Source organism: Aspergillus thermomutatus (assembly GCF_002237265.1).
Source record: "Aspergillus thermomutatus strain HMR AF 39 chromosome Unknown NODE_7, whole genome shotgun sequence".
NCBI lineage: Eukaryota > Fungi > Ascomycota > Eurotiomycetes > Eurotiales > Aspergillaceae > Aspergillus > Aspergillus thermomutatus.
This window is the reverse complement of record NW_020798055.1, coordinates 98,599-118,759: the sequence shown is the minus strand read 5'-3', so window position 1 is coordinate 118,759 and position 20,161 is coordinate 98,599. Positions and strand designations below refer to the sequence as shown.

The window sequence follows — 20,161 nt, the reverse complement described above, 5'->3', positions numbered from 1 at the left end:
GCTCTATCTCTTGCAGTTGTCCATCGGGAAAAAGTGACACGGAGACTCGGCTATCCATACCAGCCCAAGACCATGAGGGTGCACGATAGGGGCTGGGTCTTGACCATTTTTCTCCTCTGGCTGATGGGCCAAACCAGAACAAGTCAGTGACAAGGGAAGTCCTCCATAATCCAGCACAGTACTTGTCGCCAAGAGAACGCCCCATAATCCTCGAAATTCCGGAGAGAGCTATGAGTTTGTCTGTTCCATATGTCAATCGTGTTGTTGTGTAGACCTCCACAATTGTCTTCCACAGCCTCCTCATGGCATCGATTCCCTGGTGTGCCGTATTCCTTACCATCACGTCAGGATCGCTCTTGGAGCTAAAAAGCAAACTCCATAAGACACCTCTTGTCAACCACTGCCCGTGAATGTTCGGCGGTAAACCTCTTGGATATGTTTCGCATCCGTTCAATTCATAGCATTCCCAGAACAGCTGTGTTCCTGTTAAATGAAGAACCCTTGGGGCCAATAAAAGCTCCTGAACAACCCATGCTCTTTTCATCAAAGGCAGATCCTTAAATGTGGTATCCTTGAAGTCATTGTGGTAGAGATTATACTCTTGATTTTCGCAATCATCCCAAGAGGATTTTATGATGCACGGCTGAACCAATGATAAATCTCTCTCTGGGAAGCAGCTCACGTCATGTTCTGCCGCTATACTTGCTGCTATATTGATCATTGCCCCCGAATACACATGGCTCATAAGTGGCGCCTCTCGTTGCCAGTCATCTTTGGAGTCTTGGAATATGCACAATGAATCTATCCAGAGAAAACCAAGGCCCAGTGACCGAGCTGTAAATACAGCGTCCTGGAACACCTGATCTAATTCTGAAATGAGGATTCCTTCACTTAGATTTTGCAGTGATGTTGAAGTTAATATCGAGAACTTAGAGGGTTTTGAGGTCCCCCAACAATGGCTCAGAGTAGCGTATTGGACCGCAATTCCTTCTTTTTGAGGACGAACTGATAATTGAATCTTTTCGGAGCTCGGTTGCCCTATCTGGAGAAGGCGCGTGGGGGTGTAGCCAGATATCGAAGATGACCGGCATTTGGCATGGGTATCTAGGCATCTGGACAACCATTTCAATGCACCTGACATGCTAGGAGCCCAGGTACTGGGACTGTATGTCGCTTCAGTGTCAATATGGCTACTGGCATCTGAATTAGCGTAAACATATTATTTATTAATAGCGACAGCATGAATTCAGTGATAACTTACCATTCATGCTTTGCAAACAGAACGTGATAGACCTCCCCCAAGTGTCGATGCCGTTCTTGTTCACAGTAAAGTCAAGCTCTAAGATATATTCTTCCACGACGGATTGACGGCGAATATAATATCGTGAAACTGGGGTAGGGCATGGTTTTTCAGATTCTTCAGGCTGTTCAGACTGTCGTGGATGATCAGCAACCGCATTCCACAAGACCCGACATATGTGGCATTTGCGAGAAGCTGCATGCTCAAGATCACGGGCGTGGAGATGGTGTGTACGAGTCCGCTGGTCAAAAGGGCCGAAAAATATTTGGCGACAGGTTATGCACAGCATTATATCAGGGTTGATTGTAAACAAGCTCTGAGGCTGTTCTTGCTGTCCCGCAGACGACCATAGGAAATTTATCAAAACGAATCAATGTTGGCAAAACCTGACTGTGATATCTGACTTGAGATGTGTGGTGATATTTATTTCTCGGCCATTGCTTTCGATCCGTGTCCTAAAATTTCTAGGCGCCTAACTAGTCTAAGGCGCACAATGGACAGTGCAATAGAGGCTCAGCTTTGCCTGCACGTTCCGCGAATGGGTTCCACTATTGACCAATAAGCGAACGGTGTCGCCTGGACACCCATGTTTGTGGATTACACCATTCAATTTCCACATTGTGAGATAGAATGGAATGAATGATGAGCATGATATTCGATACTAGCTAAGAGAGAGAGAGAACTATCTACACACGAAGCAGAAGATGAGCTGTGTGCCGCGCTAGACCCGATCGGGCGGCGTAGGCGAGAGAGTAGCTCTCACACCCCCCTTGCTCTGAGCCGGAGCTATGGAACGTGCTCGTCTTATTTCCCGATTAGGAAGGCGAGATAGATTTGATAGCGGGGAGTTCGATCATCCCAAGCTGCTTGACGAATTGCATGAAGCCGTTCTTTGCAAGAGGCTTAGTAAAGCCATCGGCTGTCTGCTCGGTAGTTGAACGTAGAGATATTTGAGTTTTTCTGCGGCTACTTCCTGGCGCAAGAAGTGGTGATGAATGTCGATGTGCTTCGTCCGGGCGTGGTACTCGGCGTTCTTGCTGAGTGATTGGGCACCCTGATTATCTGTGCGAATGGTAACAGGAAGACGACATTTGACCCCTTCTAGGATCGAGAGCTCAGACAAAAACAGTACCAGCCAGATCGCCTCCTGCGCAGCGAGTGACATCGCTATGTATTCAGACTCAGTGGAAGATAGTGCAACGCTAGTCTGACGCTTCGAGCACCAAGATATGGGTGAGCTTCCTAGTAGAAAGACGTATCCAGATGTGGATATGGAATTGATGGCGTGTGGGCCTGCCCAATCAGCGTCTACAAAGCCGTTGAGATCACCGAGTGTGTAGGGATAGAACAGAGAAGGAAAGAGCGTCGCTGCTAGATAGCGAAAGACCCTTTTAACGGACTAGGCCCGGGATTCCTAGCAAATCTGGCGAGCTTAGATACAGCGAAGGCAACGTCCGGACGGGTCCCTAGCATGAGCCAGGTAAGCGAGCCAATCATCTCCTGGTATAGGAGAATGTCGTCTTTGGTGGCCGTGCCGCCGTAGTCAGTTAGTATCTCCTTATCATTGTATGGAGTCGGAGAGGGATGGCAATTGGACATTCCGAATCGCCTCAGTATCTTGTGGATGTAGTCAGATTGGTGTAGATAGATGCCATCTGTCACGGCGGCCACGTGACCCTGCCCTCACCTACAGGCGTCACGCCGATGTCGACTTGAATAGAAACTCATCGAATATCTATACACCTACTCCCTTTGCCCCGAGACCCACCAGAAAGCTGCAAGCTCGTTGATAGCCAGCTATATATAGCTAATGGAATCCCCTCGAGTCCTTGGAGTTCTCCAAGTGATTCGTTCTGAGTTCTGACTGCTCTATATTCTTCCCTTCCTCCTTCTTCCCGATCCAGTAGTCGTAGCCTCGTAGGCCTCTGTCGATTCGTCCTAATACATCCCCTCAAGCACTTGACAACTATCTATCAGCTAGCCGACAGGCGCTTACACCATCAGTGCGGGGACGATGTTGATTCCAAGATACGTGGATACCTCGCCATTGTCAGTATACCGGAATGATTTCCCTAGCCCCGTGAGGAAGCCGTCGACTAGGTCTTTTGATTTGGATAGTATCAGAATGTCGTCCACGTAGACGAGCAGCGCGATTCCCTTTTTGATGAATACAGAATGGTCTGCATGTGTGCGTTTAAATCCGATAGACAGCAAGAAATCATGTACCAGTTGGTACCATTCCCGTGGCGATTGCTTCAATCCGTAGAGTGTCTTCATGAGAGAAGCACATTTCCCAGCCTGCTTCAAACCATCCGGGAGATGCACGTAGATTGATTCTTTAAGGAATGCATGAAGGAACGCAGTGGTGATATCAACATGCCGTAGAGACCAGCCGTCGCGTGCCGCAAGGGCTGCGAAGAGTTTAAAACTCATTGGTTTGGCCACGGCAGGCGTACACCTCGTTGAAGTCGATTCCCTTCCGTTGGCGAAATCCTTGGACGACAAGGCGGGCCTTGAGTGTGCCGTCCCTTTTTATCTTGAAGATCCACTTTAGAGGCAGGAGCCTCATCCCCTTTTGCTGGTCTACTATACGAAAAGTGCCGTTGCGGATCAGCTCTGAGACTTCTTTGTGGATGGCTTGGCGCCATTCGGATGAGCGTTTGCAGGTGACCGCGTCTGTGTAGGACAGTGGTAGAAAATCATCTCTGCGTGGATCGCGGGAGATATCTGGATCAGCCATAGCCGATTTGACTGCGTAGGCGTGCAGCTGATCCTCCGTTTTGGTGACGGGGTCAGGAATATGATCAAGAATGATCTGGAGAACGCGTATGTCTGCAGTGCGAACAAGCCAAGGTAGAAATGGCTCGTCGAAGTATGTGTATAGACCCTCCATTGCTTCTTGAACTCGACGCGAAGGTTTGCGGATCCGTGTAGATCGACGTAGCAGAGGATCCGACGCAGGAACTGGTCCCGGAGTAGACGTACGTGAAATCTCATTGGCCGGAGCGAGCGATTCTGGATCGTGATTGGTCGAATCGGTGACAGCGGGAAGATCAGAGGTGTCAGGAAGCCCAGGAAGGTCGTTCCCGACGCTGGAGGGAAGTGGAAGATCTGGGAGAACGCCTGTAGATTCGTACTCGATTAGCCAATCAGGTTTCGAGGAAGTAGTAGTAGAATCAGACGGAACAGGGGGAGGGATAGTCGGAATTGGAGGCTGTATCGGTGCTGAAAATCCATTATTCCGCATCTCTAGGAACTCAATTGGAACGTGGCGTTGCTCCAGTAGGTGGTTTGTCTCCACCGTAGCTTGCTGGCGACATTGATCAATCTGATCGAGATCGTAGGTCACATCCGGTTTGCTGGATAGCTGCGGTTCTTCTGCGAATATGACGTTGCGGGAGCGTATGATCTTCTTGGTGGATACGTCGTAGATCTTGTAGTGGCCCTCTGCGTAGCCAACGAAGCGGCCTTCAGACATGTGGGGATCGAGCTTCTTGCGCTGTTCCTTGGGTATCAAGACCCAGCATGTGCAACCTAAAGCACGCCAGTGGGAGACGTCTGGTTGGACGCCATAGAGAGCTTCGTAAGGTGTCATTCCAATCTTGGAATGGAACAGGCGATTGGATAGATAGTTGACTGCAAGCATGAGATGCCCCCAGAGGTACTTTGGGAGTTGATTCTCAGCCAGTACTGCGATGACCGGCTCAATCAGGTGTCGATTCTTAATCTCGGCGATTCCGTTCAACTGGGGCGTGTAGGGAGGGGTCGGATCCCAGATGATTCCCTTATCTGAGGCGTATGTCTGGATAGGCTCGTGTTCTGCGGCGTTGTCACCGCGGATTCGCTTCACCTTGTATGAGAACTGGGTCTCTAGGTAGTTGATTACCTGGATGAGTCGATCAAGAACCTCTGTGCGTGATTTCAGCAGGAAGACCCAGCAAAACCTTGTTGCGTCGTCCGTGACAGTTAGAAAGTATGTTTCACCGCCGTGCGCCTGGACGCTCAGCGGCCCGCACACGTCGATATAGAGGAACTCCCCAGGGCCTGTTCTGATCGATTTGTCACGGCCATACGGCAGCTGGTGCCCCTTCCCAATTAGGCAGGGCCCGCAAGGTAGGCGTAGCCCCCCTTTATTTAGGCGTAAGCCGGTGACATAGTCTGGTAAGATCCGGAGACGTCTGTCTGAGAGATGCGCGGTGCGTCGATGGGCTAGTTCGATCGATATCGGCTGGGGCTTCTTGACGGTAGCTGCGTTGATAAAGGCTTCGAAACCAGGCCGAGAGACGGACTCGATATCGGTGGAATCGGATAGCCCGCCAGCCTGTTGCAGGCGTTCAAACGTCTTGATAGATTCCCGCCCGGTAGTGCATAGGAAGTAGTGGTTTAGTATCGTCTCTGCGAAGGCTTTGGTGAGGCCGTTATGCAAGAGTTCCACGCCGCCGTCTTTTTTGAAGACGATTTCGATACTCAATTCCGCAAGCTTGCGGATAGAGACAAGGTTGTGGGCCAGCGCGGGTGCATGCCAAACTTTGGGAAAGACCAGAGATCAGATACGCTCGTTGCTATCGGGTAGCGTGAGGTCGACGATAATCGTGCCGTAGCCTTTGGTCCAAAAGACCTGGCCTGTAGCCGTTCGAACTGGCAGTATAAGCTCATGGTAATCAACGAATGAAGAACGGTATGGCGTCATTGTGTCGCTGGCGCCTGAGTCTAGCATCCAGTCGTGTGGCCTATCGCGGTTGACTGCGGTGATCTCATTGTATTGTATCTGCTGACAGGAGAGTTTGCCGTTGTTGCACCAAAGGGAGTCACTATCAAGCGTAATCTGATTAGCCTCTCTGTCATGATCTTCGTTTGATTGGTTGGAAGAATGGGTAGTAGTGGAATCGGCAAATCCGCCGCGTCCGCGGCCGCGCCCTCTCTGGCTTCCTCGCTGGGTGGAAGTAGTAGTAGAAGGACTAGAAGAAGAGTTCTTTAGGCGACACGCGGATGGCATATGATTGCCAAATTTGCTATGGTGCGGACACCGGATGACTCCCACGTCTTTGTTATCTGGATTTTGAACGGTAGGGCCCTCAGAGGGACGATTTGATGACGAATTGGAGCGATAGCTCTTGATACTTCCTTTCCAGCGCCTGAATTCTCGCCGGTGCCTCTTCAACAGACATTGTGAACGGTTAAATCATTTGTGAAATTTTAATAATGGGTCCGCGTAGTCAGCAAGGGACAACCGGTCTCCACACTCTCCATGATCACACGGGACTGGAACACGCGCATGAGGCTCAACAGCGAGGATGGTGAGGATGATGGGAAGACCGCGTGATGCGATGGTTCCCTGGTGCCTGCTGCAGAGATTATTAGGCGTTCAGATGTGAGCAATAGAGTGGCAGGTGAGTTGTCCTTCATGACACGCTCCGAACCCCGGCGCGGGGTATGTAAAGATTGGACAGGAGAACATGAAGACGCAAGGCTGGGATAGCCTCTGACCCCGCATTGAGATAGAATTCTGCAAAGTCCCTGCGCACGTTCACATATGTTAAATAAAGGGTCCTTCTTAGATGGCTAACGCATGTCTTGATGGATTCCGGTTCTTTTAAATCTTCAGTCAACGAAGTCCCTAAGTTTTCATTACCTATCAATGGCGAACTCTTTTCCTGGTTTCTTCAAGCACAGTCCACTCAAGGACCCTAGGGAAATTCGCCTGGTGCAGCTACATGAAGAGGAAGAGTCCCAATTTTCAGATTCGTCTATCAAATGTTCAATCCACGAAGTAGCGAGGACTTCGATACAGAGCACTATCATATTCCTGGGGTGATCAGGACAAGACTACCCCAATTCTACTTAACGGCGAACGTTATTTCATTGGGAAGGATTTGGAAACTGCCCTTCGTCACTTTCGCACCAACAAATTTCATTGCTGCAACAACAAGTACTACTATTCAAATGATTCATTGCCCTCAGAAACAGTTGAAAAACACATCACTTCTCCCAATTTCCTATGGGTGGATATCCTCTGTATCAGCCAAGACGATACCATGGAAAAGAATTCACAGGTTTCTTTGATGAAAGAAATATATCACCGAGCTGAAGAAGTTGTCATCTGGTTAGGCGAGGAAGGGTGCGAAACTATCCCAGCACTCCGTTTACTCTACGGACTGGCTGAGATCTGGCACCTAGAAGTCGATCCAGCGAAGCCCTTGATTTCACACGTCGTGAAAAACGAAGACTTCAGGATTTATTGGTCGGCTCTTGGGAAGTTTCTGGCACGGCCATGGTGGAGCCGTGTCTGGATTGTTCAGGAAGTTGTTTTGGCCCGACGAGCAATTCTCGTATGTGGTCATTGGTGCGCCGAGTGGGATGATGTTGCGAAGGCCACAGCGTTTTTCAATGAATGTCTTGATTGCATGGATGAAATCATAGAGGCCGACCTGTTTCACCAGCCCAAGGAGTTGGAGACTTTCCGGACTCAGGCAGGTAAATTCAAAGAGCTGAAGCTTCTAAAGCATTTCCACGAGCATCGTCAAATTTCACAGACGGATTTTCAAGCGCTCTTGGTGCTGTCAAAGAACAGATACACATCAGAACCAAGGGATAAGGTCTACGGACTTCTAGGCTTGATGAAAGATCTATCGAGGAAGACCTTGCTGAAAGCGGACTACTCATTAACCCCTTGTGAACTTTACATGCAGGTCTGCCAGGTCTTATATGAACAGACCAAATCACTATGCTTCCTAAGCATGGTAGAGAGGAATCGTCTACAAAATCAAAACCGCAAATTTGACCTACCTACGTGGTGTCCTGACTGGACGATTCGTACCGATATGGATCCACTATTTAGGGATGGGTCACATCCTCCCCGGTGGTCACCATCGAATCCCAACTCAAGAAAGTTTACAGAGGGATTTTCGTTTACAGGAGATTCCAATGCGCAGTGCGCATTTCATCTGCCTGCCAAAAGGTTAATGGTCGAGGGATTCATAGTTGATAATATAACGACGATCGAAAAACGGTGGAAAGACCTCATTCCAGATTTTTCTGCGGATGGGTTTACAAGGTATGGCAAGAGAATTTGCTGGCACCCGCCGAGTCCGCTGCAGGAGTTTGAGTCTATTGCGTTCTGGTTGAGATGGCTGAAGCCCGAGCCTTGCATCGAGAGCCGAATAGTCTCCGCCATCAAGGGAACTAAGCCATTGAACGAAAATCATCCTTTTATGAAGATGAGTGTCTTTGAAACAGAAATGTATCGCTACTATGGAACAACAGATGCATTAATAGAGCCGGGCGATAGCATCTGTGCTCTGTTCGGAGGGAACCTTCCATATATCCTCCGGAAAAGTAAAGATTCGTGGGTTCTTGTGGGACAATGGTGAGCGTTGTATGCGCTTTGCGTGATTTCACGATTCTGATTGTGGACAGCATAATCCTCCGAATGATGGAGGGGCAAATAATGGCAAAACTGGATCATGGAGCCGTGACCGTCCAGGAATTTGTATTGACTTGAAATTAGGCTCTGTATTGAGACGTGATGACACACAGAAGAAGTGAAGGAAGAAGGCAGGCGGTGGGGCCCATCAATTGCAGAAGGAAACAATGTCAATGCAATCATTAAGTATCAAGGGGTGGTGATCTGTGGATTTGGATGTTTTTGTTGCGAAAATTCCGGCCCTATCTCACTCTCATGATGACATGTTGTGCCGGACATCAAAGATCCCGTGTGACCAGCAAGAATCAAGCGAGCAACTTGGGCTGGCCTGGCCTAGCCTGGCACTAGTATCCCACACTATGCATAACATACAGCCTTTCCCTTTCTAGATTTTTATCGTTTTGCACTTTTGGGCGTATGTACAAGGTAACTTTTCTATGTTTGTAGAGCAAGATGGGAACCAGTTTCTTGGGTATATAGACAACATATTTTCTCAATTCTCTGAATGATACCAAACTTTGCATGTTCATATCCGCTACACTTAATATTTCTGTGTCTCAATATCAATGTATGTATTCACCTTGAGTGTGGTGGATAAAACGCTGATCCTTTTTACGATGTTTAGCCCACAGAGATGTATACTTTCATCTTATGTTCAGTGCTGCGAGTGCAAGACTTGCAGTCAGAAAGTGCCTGTTGTCCCAGATGCACCCTGGGCGTCTTTGTCCAGACTCTTAGCATTTTCTATCTCAATCAGGATTCCTATCCAAGTCCTTACACTCTGCCCCAAATATAGCAAAGAGATTGAGCCAAAAGAATGAGATCGTTACCGATGATGACCAAATGGACATCATTTACCGTGGAAGGGCTGAGATCAACAGGCAGGGTTAGTTCATAAAACAAGTTTAGTAGTAATGGATATTTCTGATATCCAAGTAGATAGAGTAGATTTATGGATTATTAAAATAACCTTGTAAGTCACAAACTGTATCACTCTTCCGTTTCCTCCCCTTCCTCCTTGTTTTCCACTATAATTGGGTGTAACCTATTACTGATGCTCCAAATTCTCTTGAAGTAAAATTCTGTCGCCACCTGGCGGCAGTGCGGTTCAAATATATTTCGCCTTGGAAAATTGTAGTCCCCTTCTTCGTTTCAAACTATGACCCGGATCATTCCCATCTTGCCTTCAGGTGATATGAAGACCAGGGATGGCATCCACGATTTATAATCCTCTCGAATCCAAAGGAAGCAAAACTCGCTTTCCCGACGCACCGTGCAAGCACCGTGATGTCTATCAGATGTAACGTCAGCAGCTCCTGATTCGTTTGAGTCGTCGGCTTCACCGTCGAGTTCGCTGTCGATTTCGCCGTCGGTTTCGCCGTCGGCTTCGTCGTTGGTTTCGTCGGTCTGGTTCTCTGATACCCAAATAAAGATGTCAATTCGATCGTCGCAGAGCCTCTTTGCCACAGCTATAAGACCATGCTGCGTCGTATCAGAGTAAATGGCCGCCTCACGATAAGGTCTCTCAGCTCCTGGAAGAGACAGTGGCACATCTTCGTAGTATTCAAAGGCTCCTGGCATCGGACATGCTGTGTCTCGGACGTTTGACGTATCGCCTGTAAGGATGTCTATAGATGAGGACGAGAACAAAACCATGAGGAGACATGAGAGTCGATACCTGGGGTATTTCCTAAGAGACTTAGAGCTTCAAAATTTATTTCCCATTCTGATTTATCGCCGTTCTCCGACACGGTCATAGTCTCCCCGGTGTGTCCGACGAAGCTGAGTATCAGTGACTTTCCTTTGCGCACCAGGCTAAGATTCGAAGTATCCGACACCTGTAAATGATAGGACTGCAGTTCCCCCGATATCCAGGTGGAGTTTGAGGCTTCCAAAATGTGTTGACATAGCTCAGAGTCGTCATTCACATAGATCAAGTACAGCTATTCGTCAAACTGTCGAAGAGCGACCCACATTTTCAGAAGTCGACTGGGCTGATGCCGACGGGGTCCGCTTCTTTCCGCAGGCGATGCGTTCCTTGAAAAGGAATTCGCTGTTCCAAGCCTGGGAATCGAGTGAATCCTCGAACCCACCGCACCTGATCCATCCATCTGGGTCCTGAAAGAACAAAAGCGTAACCGCGAATTCATTGTTATTGGCCAAAGTTAGTCTCAGCGATGCAAAAGCTGTATCTTCTGCATAGAACTCGCTTCGATAAGCTGTCGGCAGCAGCGGATTTTTCCCAAGACGGACTTCGAATGTTGTGAATATCTCCCGCACCCAACTCATTCCAGCAAGATCCCCGGTGACTTCGTGAATCAGTCGAAGTTGAGCATGCTGACGTGTAATTAGTTCTCTCTGATCATGTGTACTCTAAGTTCTCACACCATAGACACTCACCTCTGCAACTTCCCAGAGACTAGGAGATTCAAGCGATTTCTCCCATTCGGCCAATCTATCAACTTGAAGCAGCGTATGTTATGGCATAGAGTACATATGCAGCTCCCTACGGGGTAAACCTACTCTAGGAACCATCCGGCCTTTCCTCCAACCCTGGTGAAGTCTGTCATTTGGTTACTCAAGCTGGAGTGAACTTCCGACAGTGATGCATCTTCCCCAGAATATGATCCCGATACCTTTATTATCGGAAAACTGGCACTTATGGATGCCTTTAATCTCGAGGACTTTATCTCGTGGTTGTCACCGGCGATTCCACTCGTTGCTTGGCTCCAGCGGAGAGCTCCGCCCAGGACTACCTCTGATGCAAAAACATGCCCTAAGTCTATTGTTCAGCAGGGTTGAATTTTGCAGAAATGCGCATCACCAGGCACATACCGTATTTTGCGTAAAACTGTGCAACTAAATCGGCACTGGGTTCTTCCTTTATTAGGAGCAGATCATTGAGGCATTCCCTTGATACTTCCATCCATTCGCCATTTAGGATTACCTTGAGCTTGGGGCACTTAGAGGAGAAAAGGCTCTGAGAATAGATTCTAACTGGTCATAAAGCTGAGAGTCACATCCTACTTACCTCATAAGTAACCAGGATTCGCTCCGCGGTTTCGAGAAGGGACGTCCTGACTCCTGAGCCATTATCATATGAGGCCTTGCCCGAGACTGCCGCGAGGTGGCGCAGAAGACTCTCTAAGCTTGATGCGAGACCACCCGATGAGCCATTCGAATCCTGATTGGAGAAATCAACCAGGCAAGCGCAGGCGATGTACGGAGGCAATTCTCTCAATGTGGAAGAAAAATATTCTAGCAGTATAGGAGTATCATGAGCCCCTGGTAAGAGTCTCGCCAAGCGGATCTTTGGGTTTTGTGTACCCTGGTCCGATGACGATTCCATACTTCGTGTAGTACCAGGTGCCTTGTAGACCTTCGTAAAATGGAAATCTTGAAGGATGAGATCAAAGGACTGAAGGTAGAGAAACCAGTCGTAGCTGATAACGAAGGTGAAGTCACGGCAAATGCAAGTTGTAGAAGCACATGGCCACAAGATGCGGTGGAATGATATATCAGGTTTTGTCTACGTGGCCGCGATGGCTTGCCGTAGCCAGCTGCGCACGCCAAGTTGGATTTTACGATTGGTTGATGGCGTGGCTGTGTCAACCAGAATATACGCTATCATTCCTATTATGCTAGAAATGGTCGTCTAGACACCTTTTTGGCGTAGTGGTTTGATGGCTGAGAGGCTGAGAGGCTGAGAGGCTGACACGCGGGGAACCCAAAGGTGCATAGAGATTTATGCAGGGCAACCCGAAGGAGGGGCTCAGCAGCCTCAGGCCCTCAGCTGATTAGATGCGGTAGAGGGATCCATCGCTCTCGGCCCTCATATGTTGTCGATTGCTTCTGCCTAGGTCTGCTTATATATCTTTGACACTCTCTAAAGTCTACCCAAAGTCGAAGGAGCTTATTGCCGAGATATTCACCAGCTGTGTCATGCTGCTTCATTTTCGATCCACGTGTGGCAACGCTCACAAAGATCGCCATCATGTATATCTACGATATCTTGAAAACAACAGCGGCTCGCGGCCGCGGTAGGCACGAACTCATGCTCAGGTCCGGAGACCGCTCTGCTATATCCGGGGCAGAGAACCCCAGGGTGTCCTTGAGCAGAGCTCTATCCAAGGAGCTGAGTTGGAGACCCGAGACATGTCCTTCCGACAAGCCGCTGGCTCCCATTAACAGGCACCTCTGCCGCGCCTGCCGGCGTATTCTTCAGGGGACTGGAACGGAAGCCATCAACATTTTTAGGCCAAATAAAGATGGCGTATTCTTTGAGCACTTGGATGGCTATTTCCTTGAGAGGAGTGCCCGCAGCGGCTGCGACATGTGTACGGTTGTTTGGAACAGCCATCGACCCTCAAGGGAAATGCTGGCAAAGTGTGAAGAGATTCCATTACGGTTCGACTACGGCCGTTTCTTGCGGCCGGATACTCAATACGCCGTCCAGTTCTATCCCTTCGCACTGCTAGAATTGAGAGGACAGATGATGCCAATGGTGATGCCGACAATCACTCTGACACTCGACGGCGTGGCAGAGGGCCTGCCGTGCTCGACGACAGGCCTGCAGTTTACAGACGACAACCTGCGGGCATGCAAGCCTCAACAAGGCGAGACGTCCACAGGCTCTCCTGAGTCCATGTCGCAGATTTCTAAGTGGCTGGAGCGCTGCAAGTGCTGCACCTCCCGAAGCTTGTCTACACAGAGGGGTTTTGTCCCTGATCGCCTGGTTGATGTCGATGCGTCATATCCTGACGAGATTCACGTCGTCGACGGAAGCGAGGTCGCGGAATCCTCTCCTTACATCACCCTAAGCCACTGTTGGGGTAACATAGCAGAGATTCAAGATTTAACTTGCCGGCTTGTGGTTTCCCGGATCCACGAATTCAAGAAAGGAATCTCCCTGCAGAAACTGCCGAAGACCTTTATCGATGCAGTTGCAGTCGTCCGGTCGCTGGGAATACAGTACATATGGATCGACTCTCTCTGCATCATGCAAGACTCGGAAGAGGACTGGCACCGCAACGCAGCGGTAATGTGGAAAGTGTATGCTTCGTCATTCTTGACACTAGCGGCAACAGCCTCGCGCAACTCTACCGAAGGCCTATTTCGCACAAGACCAGCGGCTACACTATCTCCAGGTATTGTTGAGGTGCCAGAGGGACACCCCCAGCTTGCCCCTGGCCGGTATAGTTGCTATGACGATGAGGAATGGCTTGCGGCCATCGACCACGCACCACTTAACAAGCGTGCTTGGGTTTTCCAGGAACGGCTCCTGTCGCCCAGAATTGTGCATTTTGCAGAGAACCAGCTCTACTTTGAGTGCTATGAGTTCACGGCATCAGAGAGGTTTGCGGATAGTATTCCGAAAAGGCTATGTACATCGTCTCGTCGAGATATACTACCGCAGACTCTGGGTGATCCTGCCACAAAGAATCTGATCCCAATTTGGGACAGAATTGTCTCCACGTACACCGCACTGGCGTTGACGTACGACTCGGACAAGATGGTGGCCGTATCGGCCATTGCAAGCCACCTCTCGGACCTGATTCCGAACTGTGGACGCTACCTCGCGGGGCTCTGGGAGCACAGCCTGGTAGGGCAACTCTGCTGGAGCACACCTGCTAACGCCTCTAGAGCCAGGGCATATCGGGCGCCTTCGTGGTCCTGGGTGTCCGTAGACGGCGATGTGTCACCGCATTTTTTCGATCTCACAAACGCTCCTCGACACAGAGCAAGAGCTATCGCGTCTGTTATTGAGGCCACCACTACTCATCCTTATAGCCCATTTGTATCATTCACAAGCGGTATCCTGAGAGTCTCGGCGCCCCTCTATCGGATTACGCTGGCTAAGCCAAAGGATACAAAGCCTCCCGTGAGACAGTCGGAAGACAAAAAGGAGCTAATCGACATAATCTCAAAGTCCCAACCTGGTTACACCGGCACGAGCCTTCGGTCGGTGGGCCTCTCGACCGGCGGTCTGCCTACTGGGTTGTCAGGGATGCAGCGGTTGGAAATGGACCCCACAGAAAATCTCATGGTAACCCACAACAGCAACGTCACTGTCGGCCCGGAGAAATTGCCGGAATCGCCCTTGCGAAGCTTTGAGATGGGACCTGAGGGGGTGTACTTTGGTTCCTTGTTGAAGATATCGCCGCGAGACGCGAGAATCCGTGCCGTATTCGTTGCCATGATCCCATGCATATGCGGGTAGATCTTTTAGCAATCTTGGGGCCCGGCAGCTGAAGGCGCGATGGTAATCCCCAAGGTTGACTTCGTGAGCACCTAGATGCTGCCACATGCAACCCATGGCCGAAGATGCGGCATACACGTCAGGGATACCCGCTTCAAGATGGAGAAATATGGGATATCAGTGCCGATAGCCAGCTTCATCGTTTGCAACACTGGACCCTTCAGGGCATGGTGCGGTCCTACCTCAATGCCAATATCGAATCGTGAACCATTGACCGCGTGCTGGATGGCCTGAGAAAAGAGCACGGGTTGTAGCATGTTCTCTACCCAGTACTGCCCAGCAAGCGAGGATGTCATTTTGTCATCCACGGAAATCGTGGCACCTGTAACGCTGGAGATCCACACACAGTCCGTCTTTGGTTGACGGACTTGAATTCTGCAGCCCTCCAGAGATGCCAGATACGCCTGCGCACAAGACCGCATGTGGTGCGAATGATACGCAACATCCACCTTCAGAATCCTGGCAAACGTTCTGGTCTCCTCAAAGGCCTTTTTTGCTTCATGGATTGCATCCAGATCTCCCGACAAGGTCACGCTCGTCGGAGCATTGCTAGCGGCCACGACCAGCCGCCGGGAAAATGAAGGCTGGGCGCAGAATGCCCTCGCATCATCATACGAGATGCCAACAGCTATCATGCCGCCGTTCTGCCGCGAGAACTTTGCCGATTTTGCATGCATCCCACGGTAATAGGCGATCTTCATTGCGTCCTCGGCAGATAGGATGCCTGCCGCGTACACCGCCGCAATTTCCCCGGACGAATGGCCCACCACGGCATTCAGATGGATCCCTGCTGCATGGAGTAGATCATAGACCCCAATCTCAATAGCAGTAGTCAGGCGTTGGCTTAGCGCGGCGTCTGACAGTCGTGACGACGTTTCGTCAGCCAGAAGTTCATCGACCAAGGACCAGGAGGGTCCGTCGGGGAGGCAAGTCATGGCCTGCTGGCAGCGATTGATTGATTCACGGGAGGTCTGACATGAGTGAATGAGGTCTGCTCCCATATTTGCCCATTGTGCGCCTTGTCCAGTGAATACACCCAAGATATTTCCTGACTCGTTTGGGCTTCTGCGAATGCGTATACCGAAGCCAATGTCTGGGCTGGCCTCCGACGCTTGGACTGTGGTATTCATGCATTTTAATAGCTCCTCCCGGGTAGAGCCTGTGAAGGAGATTTTGAATGGTAACACACTTCTCTTGGTGCTCAGCGTCCATGCAAGGTCATTGAGGTCCAATGAAGGGTGGGCGTTGATAAATGCGGCCACATTCTTCACGTTCAACAGGAGTGATTCTGCTGTATTCGCCGAGAAGACGAGGGGTCCAATCACAATGTTCCCAGCGGAACCCGGAGCATAATTTGAAGGAGTTGGAGAAGGGAAACTCTCGATGACGGCGTGAGCGTTGGTCCCTCCAAAGCCGAATGAATTGATGCTCGCACGCAATGGGTCTCCTGGGGTCGCATACGGCCACGGAATAGCTTGCGTCGGAACTTTTAAATGATCGTAGAAGCGGAGAATGCTTGGGTTGAGTTTGCAAAAGAGCATATTGGGAGCGATGGTTCGATGTTTAATGCACAGGACCGCCTTGAGAAGACCGGACAGACCAGCGCAGCCCTCAAGATGCCCAACAACCGTCTTTACCAATCCCACATATAGCCTCTCTTCAGGGGGGAACGTGCTGCCTTCGGGGAAGAAAGTGCATTGAATGGCCTCAGCTTCCACCGGGTCGCCGGCCTGTGTCCCTGTCCCATGACATTCAAAATACTGGCAGCAATCCCGGACGGGGTCTAGCTCGCAGCTTTCATATACCTGTTTGATTAAGGCAGCCTGCGCCTCTGGGTTTGGCATCATGATCCCAGCGGAGCGGCCATCAGAGTTGACCCCCGTGCCCCGGATAATGCATTCGATATCATCACCATCAGCCAAAGCCTGACTCAGTGGCTTCAGAATGACTGACGCACATCCCTCCCCACGCGCATAACCGTCTGCATCTGCATCCCACATCCGACAGCGGGACGTGGGAGAGAGCATGTGGATTTTGGACTCGCTGACATAGGTGCCAGCATCCAGTAGGAGGTTGACGCCTGCCACAATCGCGATGGTTGCTTCCCCACTGCGCAAGCTCTGGACCGCCTGGTGGAGTGCAACCAGTGAAATGGAGCATCCCGTGTTGATCGTCATCGATGGGCCCTTTAGATCAAAGCAATATGAGATTCGGTTGGAGAGGATGCTGGGAGCTGTTCCTGTGGCATGCCACCTGCCAATGTTGTCGAGATCGCGGGTCTGGATATCATGGTAGTTGGAGGTCATGACGCCGACAAAGACGGCGGTGGGAGAGCCACGCAGTTGCTCCAGTGTGTATCCCGCCGCCTCGAGGGCTTCATAGGTCGTCTCAAGTAGTATTCGCTGCTGCGGGTCCATCCCATCCGCTTCGGCCGGGTTGATATTGAAGAAAGAGGCATCGAAGTGGCGGGTGTTTCCTTCCAGGAGATAAGATTGATTGGGAACATCGGTGCTGCCATGGTGCTCGCCATTGGGATTGTAAAAGCTCGACAGATCCAATTGATAGGGCTTGCACTCCTTCAACACGTCGCGTGGATGTTGCAGAAGCTCCCAGAACCTTGAAGGAGAAGTGGCACCGCCAGGAAGTCGGCAGGCGGTGCCGATAATAGCAATGGGTTCTCTCATTGTGTTTTCCTTGCTATGAGAAGTCATCGCAGCTGATTGATATAGGTATCAATACAAATTTATAACAATAAATGGGCTTTGTCATTGAGGAAACAGGCTGACTGGCATACAATTGAGGTGCTTCCCTACTGCAATCATCCTCGTGATAACTCATATACCTCATGTTGTGCTTATGGTCAGATCATCAGAGCATCATTGTTCTGGCATGAACACATTTGCCTAGGTAGGATCCTCTGTCGATACAAGATTGGTCACTGACAACATACTCTCAACGTCTAGATGCTACCCCGAAAATCCCTTACATCTGGTTCGTGTCGGAAAACTCGGACTTGTATGATCTACAGTCGTTCCAATGGCTCATTATGCTGACGGGCTCAAAATTGGCACATTCCTGAGACCGCATACAAAGTGGTCCCAAGTTGCCAGCGAATGAGTTTTCACCAGTAAGCAATCTAAATTCTTATGACAGAACCTGTGCATGAAGTCATATAAACCCCTTCGGGCAGATTAGCCCTAGATGTGCTGCTGCCAAGTCCCTCAAACTCAAGATTATCTGATAGTGGAAAGTTAAGACAGTTACAAATTAGCTTTGCACTCGTCTGTCTTATGCTTATCTCTGTAGCTGCTAGCCAGCAAGAATCCTACTAAATTTGAATATAGCGGTACTATAACGCTGTAAGATCCACCATTCCTAATGTCAGCAGGGCCATCCCTTGCGTCTGATTTCGCGAACCCTTGAATTCTGCCATAATACCATTAGTTGACCTTAGCTGTGGGGGCATCGAGACCGGGTGACTATATTTTGCATGAGCAGTGAGCAGCGGAGATCGCAGAATGAGGATGCATTCGAGTAACCTGCCTAAGGCCTGAGAGTGCGTTGGCTATGAATAGTCCTACATCGTCAACACTGGATATCAGCGCAGAATACGCCCGTTCATTCCATTCCATTGCGCCTAAAAGAACACTGGCAGTAAGCACAAGAAGACTAAGCACAAGAAGGCAGTGAAATGGAATCTGATCTCCTCCCTCTCCGAGTCCTCAGCAAGAGCTTCAATTTCACCAGCGCGGACGAGGCGAAATGGTGGCACAGCACCGCTCCCATGTTCGCTGCCCTCCTGGCCGGTGCCAAATATGATCTCAATGCGCAGTACCGCTTCCTCGTGTTGCACCGCGAGTTTGTCATCCCCACGCTGGGCCCCTATCCTACCAAGGGTAAGGACACAGACAACACCAAACGCTGGCACAGCACCTTGACCCGCTTCGGCCTCCCCTTCGAGCTAAGCTTCAATTACTCCAAGTCTCTCGTGCGGTTTGCCTTTGAGCCCCTGGGCCCGCTGACCGGCACCGCTGCTGACCCTTTCAACACAAAAGCCATCCGCCCGACGCTGCAGCGGCTCGCCGCCGTCGTGCCTCGTCTGGACCTGGAGTGGTTCGACCATTTCAGACAGGAACTCGTCGTCTCGGACGAGGATGTGGCGATTCTCAACGACCAAAAAACCACAATCCCTGTCTTCCGCACGCAGAATAAACTGGCGGCTGATCTAGCCGCAAATGGCGACATCCTCCTCAAGACATACATCTACCCGCGCATCAAGGCCATGGCGACGGGTGTCCCAAAGGAAAAGCTCATGTTCGACGCCATCCGCAAGGTGGACAGGGACGGATGCCTAGAGCCGGCCGTGGCGACACTTGAGGCGTTCATGGCTGCGCATTCCTCGTCGCTCATTGCGCACTTTCTCTCGTGTGATCTTGTCAAGCCATGCGAGTGGCGGATCAAGCTGTATTGCTTCGAGACGCAGCTTGGCTTCGAGTCCATGGCGGCTATCTGGACGCTTGATGGCCGTCGCACCGATGAGGAGACGATGGTTGGTTTGGAGTTGCTCCGCGAGCTTTGGGGCTTGATACCCGTCACCGAGGGACGGTGTGCACTGCCGGATTGTTTCCACGAGTTGGGAACGTCGCCGGAGGAACAGCTTCCTTTCATTATCAACTTTACCTTGTCGCCGGGGAAGCCTTTGCCTGAGCCGCAGATCTACTTTCCCGTGTTTGGGAAGAATGATCGCGTGGTGGCAGAGGGCCTGGCTACGTTCTTTAATCGCGTGGGATGGAAGGGCTCGGCTGAGAATTATGTAAATGATCTGGCTTCGTACTAGTAAGTTCTTTTTGCTTTCACTGGAAAGTTATCAAGCGATGAAGCTGACAGCTACAGTCCTGACGGGAGCCTGGAGGAGATGAACCATATTCAGGCGTGGATCTCGTTTGCCTCCAAGAACAAGAACCCGTCCATGAGTGTGTATTTGCATACATTTGAGGCAATGAAGACCATGTTGCAGGATGATGGTGCGATACTGTCCTTCAAGAACTAGTGTATCTGCAATGATTCGCAGTCAGATAGTTACTGATTAATTCATTTATAATTTAAGATGATTACCTTCTAGACACCTTCAGTGCAATTGACACAGAGCCGACATTCTATCAATGCTCTAGTACTACAT

General features: G+C 50.2%; 4 protein-coding genes across 4 annotated transcripts; 2 read left to right on the top strand and 2 right to left on the bottom strand.

Annotated features, from left to right (window-relative positions):
- Positions 1-9,875: 9,875 nt before the first annotated feature.
- CDV56_108359 (uncharacterized protein) lies at positions 9,876-12,072 on the bottom strand (the record flags this gene model as incomplete). Its single annotated transcript, XM_026761978.1, has 7 exons — positions 9,876-10,413; positions 10,473-10,561; positions 10,698-11,060; positions 11,124-11,178; positions 11,247-11,499; positions 11,559-11,703; positions 11,755-12,072. 7 exons carry the CDS (start codon positions 12,070-12,072, stop codon positions 9,876-9,878), a joined length of 1,761 nt encoding a protein of 586 aa, XP_026618504.1.
- Positions 12,073-12,717: 645 nt separating this feature from the next.
- Positions 12,718-14,943, top strand: CDV56_108283 (HET domain-containing protein; the record flags this gene model as incomplete). Its single annotated transcript, XM_026761902.1, has 1 exon — positions 12,718-14,943. One exon carries the CDS (start codon positions 12,718-12,720, stop codon positions 14,941-14,943), a length of 2,226 nt encoding a protein of 741 aa, XP_026618503.1.
- A 71-nt stretch (positions 14,944-15,014) lies between these two features.
- Positions 15,015-17,666, bottom strand: CDV56_108208 (type I polyketide synthase; the record flags this gene model as incomplete). The annotated part of the gene is made up of 1 exon (XM_026761827.1): positions 15,015-17,666. The coding sequence occupies one exon, from the start codon at positions 17,664-17,666 to the stop codon at positions 15,015-15,017; it is 2,652 nt and encodes an 883-aa protein (XP_026618502.1).
- A 1,007-nt stretch (positions 17,667-18,673) lies between these two features.
- On the top strand, positions 18,674-20,032 carry CDV56_108145 (uncharacterized protein; the record flags this gene model as incomplete). Its single annotated transcript, XM_026761764.1, has 2 exons — positions 18,674-19,818; positions 19,876-20,032. 2 exons carry the CDS (start codon positions 18,674-18,676, stop codon positions 20,030-20,032), a joined length of 1,302 nt encoding a protein of 433 aa, XP_026618501.1.
- Between the last annotated feature and the right edge of the window lie 129 nt (positions 20,033-20,161).